At 53.5% G+C, this 1897-nt stretch overlaps 1 protein-coding gene across 16 annotated transcripts in view; it reads left to right on the top strand.

The window, feature by feature from the left end:
• Window positions 1-642: 642 nt before the first annotated feature.
• Window positions 643-1897, top strand: part of Mpdz (multiple PDZ domain crumbs cell polarity complex component) — a 218880-nt gene continuing 217625 nt past the window's right edge. For 7 of the 16 annotated variants that reach the window (XM_029553949.1, XM_029553948.1, XM_029553943.1 and 4 more), the window contains exon 1: window positions 644-1514. In XM_029553949.1, the coding sequence (XP_029409809.1) occupies window positions 1206-1514 (309 nt within the window). In that variant the 5' untranslated portion in view covers window positions 644-1205. Of the gene's footprint in view, window positions 1515-1897 lie in introns of all 16 variants that reach the window. The other 9 variants (XM_029553939.1, XM_029553935.1, XM_029553941.1 and 6 more) reach the window with 4 other exon arrangements.

Here is a 1897-nt window from a genome sequence, read left to right as displayed (position 1 = left end):
GACCAGAAGCCATTCGTGCTACGTTCAAGAATTTTAGCTGTGAAGGAAAGGGCAAACTGGGTGGGGACCAAACAACCCTGAAGAAAGCCCCCCCCCCTTCTTTGTAAAATGGGAGTCTTGAGGGAGCAGATGGAAAAGAAACCAGATGTATTGGGGGAATGAGATATGGTGGGATGTACTTTCCCTCATCCAACTGCAATTTCATGTTCAAAGGACCTAGAGGTGATTCATGTCCATAGACATGAATTCAGTCATTTTTTTATATTCCTGCTGGGTGACTTTATGGCGACTTTCTTCAACTTTGAAGAACCAGGGAGCTTGGCCGCTTGGCTATGCAGCCGCCTCACCCAGGACACTGAATCCCTTTATTTTACTCTGATCAACAGGCAAATATCTATGGTGCAGCTTTCTGAAAATATCCACCCAAAGATTCTCGGAAGCCTAGTATATTTTATAATCTGCTTTTCTCTTTAAATATTTAGTAAATGTTGGAGAAATGCAAATTGATTTTTAGTAGACAAAACAAATCTACAAGTCTGCCAAAGAAAAATAGTGTACTTTCATTCAGTGTTAAAAGCAATTCTTTTAAATATTTTAAATTTTGAGATTTTTATTTTTTGATTGTACAGTGTAATATTAGACATCTGTCCCGAAAACGTAGCAATTTTCTTCCACGGGAAAAAATTGTGAGACCCACAAACAAGACAGCAGAAAGACAGTTGTGAACGGCACAAGACAGACATGAACATCCATTCTTCCTGGCACCAGGCAAATCCAAACAGTCCCCTATGTTTACTGTTTTTTTTTTTTTTTTAATTGGCTTGCCAGACTAAGAATACATATTGATGAGCTAAAAGTTACTTACGGGGTTGGGGATTTAGCTCAGTGGTAGAGTGAGGTCCTGGGTTCAGTCCTCAGCTCTGGGGAGGGGGAAAATAAAAGTTTCTTAGGAAGTGGAACTGGTCCTCCCCACCCCACGCTCCCTCTTGGCTATTTCAATCATTTAGAAGGCCAGCGGCAGTCTCACTGAGAACTTGAAAACAGGGTACCAGTGCAGGGCGTCACATCAAGGAGACACAAAAACAGGATTTCCAGCTGAATTTACATTTTTGATAAAATGTGAATGTTTCAGTAATGTCCCTCGCACCACTTGAGAAATATTGTTTTAGATGGCTTTTCTCTGAAATTCACCAGCGGGGTCCCCCATGCCCTGCAGGCCTGGCTGGCTGCCCATCTCCTACACAGGCCTAGAGGCCCAGGGCAGGTTGAAAACCCCGGACCGTAGTCCCGGCCGCGCCCCTGATTGGCCAGCGCGCCCGCCCGGCCCGGCGTCACAGCTCCCGCAGCCCCGCGGCTTCGGCCTCCTCCGAGCCCGGGTCGGCGCGATCGGCGTCGGGGGCGGGCGCCGGCGAGGTTGCAGCGGCCGCCCAGCGGATCAAGTTCCCCGTCACGCGTGGGTGTGCGCGCCGGGCCCGAGCCTCAGGCGGCCGCTACTGCGCAGAAGAGCGCGGCGGGTAAGCGGACCAGAGGGCGCGGTGCTCTGGGGTTGGGACCCGCTCTGGAAGTCTCCCGCTGCTCCCCCGCGCGTGCTCCCTGTGCGCGCTCGTGCTCCCCGCGCGTGGCTGGGCTCAGCTGTCGGCCGGGTGCTGGGGCGGGGGCGCAGCCTGTTGCTGGGGCGGGAGGGTGCGGGAGCGGTGCCTGGGCCGCCGGCCCGGAGGGAGCCGCATCCCGGAGGGCAGATGATCCGGGGATGCGCGGCGGAGGGGTGTCGGACTCTGGGGGACGCGGATGGATGGGGTGCATCTCGGCTCGCAGCGTGGGCCGAGGCCCGCTAGCTGCGCCATTCTTTCCCGGGGTCACATGGAAACTCCAGCTGGGGCTGCGGGGAGGAGGGCCT

The sequence above is a fragment of the Nannospalax galili genome, unplaced genomic scaffold (assembly GCF_000622305.1).
Source record: "Nannospalax galili isolate Female #2095 unplaced genomic scaffold, S.galili_v1.0 scaffold663, whole genome shotgun sequence".
Taxonomy (NCBI): Eukaryota; Metazoa; Chordata; class Mammalia; order Rodentia; family Spalacidae; genus Nannospalax; species Nannospalax galili.
The sequence above is the reverse complement of the archived record's forward strand: the minus strand, read 5'-3'. Positions and strand labels throughout refer to the sequence as shown.